The sequence below is a fragment of the Myotis davidii genome, unplaced genomic scaffold (assembly GCF_000327345.1).
Source record: "Myotis davidii unplaced genomic scaffold, ASM32734v1 scaffold37, whole genome shotgun sequence".
Classification (NCBI taxonomy): domain Eukaryota; kingdom Metazoa; phylum Chordata; class Mammalia; order Chiroptera; family Vespertilionidae; genus Myotis; species Myotis davidii.
Window position 1 is genome coordinate 854,002 of NW_006289395.1, and position 897 is coordinate 854,898.

The 897-nt window shown below is 66.0% G+C and overlaps 1 protein-coding gene across 1 annotated transcript in view; it reads right to left on the minus strand.

The window, feature by feature from the left end:
• HES7 (hes family bHLH transcription factor 7) overlaps positions 1 to 897 on the minus strand; it is a 3,232-nt gene that overhangs the window by 1,361 nt on the left and 974 nt on the right. The window contains exons 2-3 of the mRNA XM_015562528.1: positions 775 to 870; positions 4 to 214 (exon numbers count right to left, since the gene is read on the minus strand). Of these exons, the coding sequence (XP_015418014.1) occupies positions 4 to 214; positions 775 to 870 (307 nt within the window). The remainder of the gene's footprint in view (positions 1 to 3; positions 215 to 774; positions 871 to 897) is intronic.

Below are 897 nucleotides of genomic sequence, written 5' to 3' on the forward strand. Positions count from 1 at the left end.
GACCTCGCCTCAGAGCAGAGCCTGCCACTCCCCAAGCCCACCGTCCACGGCAGAGTCCGCCCCATCTACCCCGGCCCGGGCCTCGGTGCTCCCCCCTCCCTCCGCTGCCCCACCCCCGCGCTGTACCCGGGGGCTCCACCCGGCTTCGCTCCCTCAAGTAGCCCACGGCGAACTCCAGTATCTCTGCTTTCTCCAGCTTCGGGTTCCGGAGGTTCTACAGACAGGAGGGGAGGGCGCAAAGACAGAGGGGTGGGGAGAGAGGGGGAAAGTGGCAGGGGGAAGAAAGGAGGGAGGGGTGCAGGGGCTGGGGGTGCCCCCGGATCGCGTGTGCGCACTGACCGCAGAGCGCGCTCCCGAATGAGGGGTGGAGACGACCGAGAATGGTCCTCACCCACCCTGCGAGGAAACTGTCCGACCCGAGGGGAGGAAACCCACCCGCCTTGGGAGGAGGGCATTTAAAGTAGCAAACCCAGTGGGTGAAATGAACCACCCTGCTGGCTGCTGGGGGCGGAGAGGGCAGGAGGAGGAAGAAGTTGCAGACCCGGAGGTGGAAACAGACCCACCCTGGAGGGAAATGTACAGAGCAAGGTGTGAAACTTACAGGCCCGAGAGGCGGCCACGAAGATCGCGTTCCGAGAGCAAGAAGGGGTCTGGGAGGGGATTCCCAGGGCGGGACTCAGGCGAGGGTCGCCCATGCAGCCAGCATTTGTCCCCACCCAAGTGGGAAGCCCTGGGACGCGAGGACGGGGTGCTTGGGGGTCCGGAAGGACTGACCTGGTCCCGGGTCCGCTCCAGCAGCAGCAGCCTCAGCTCCTCTAGGCTGCGGTTGATGCGATCTCGGCGCCGCTTCTCCACGAGCGGCTTCAGCATCTGGGACCAGCAGGAAAGGGAGAGCGG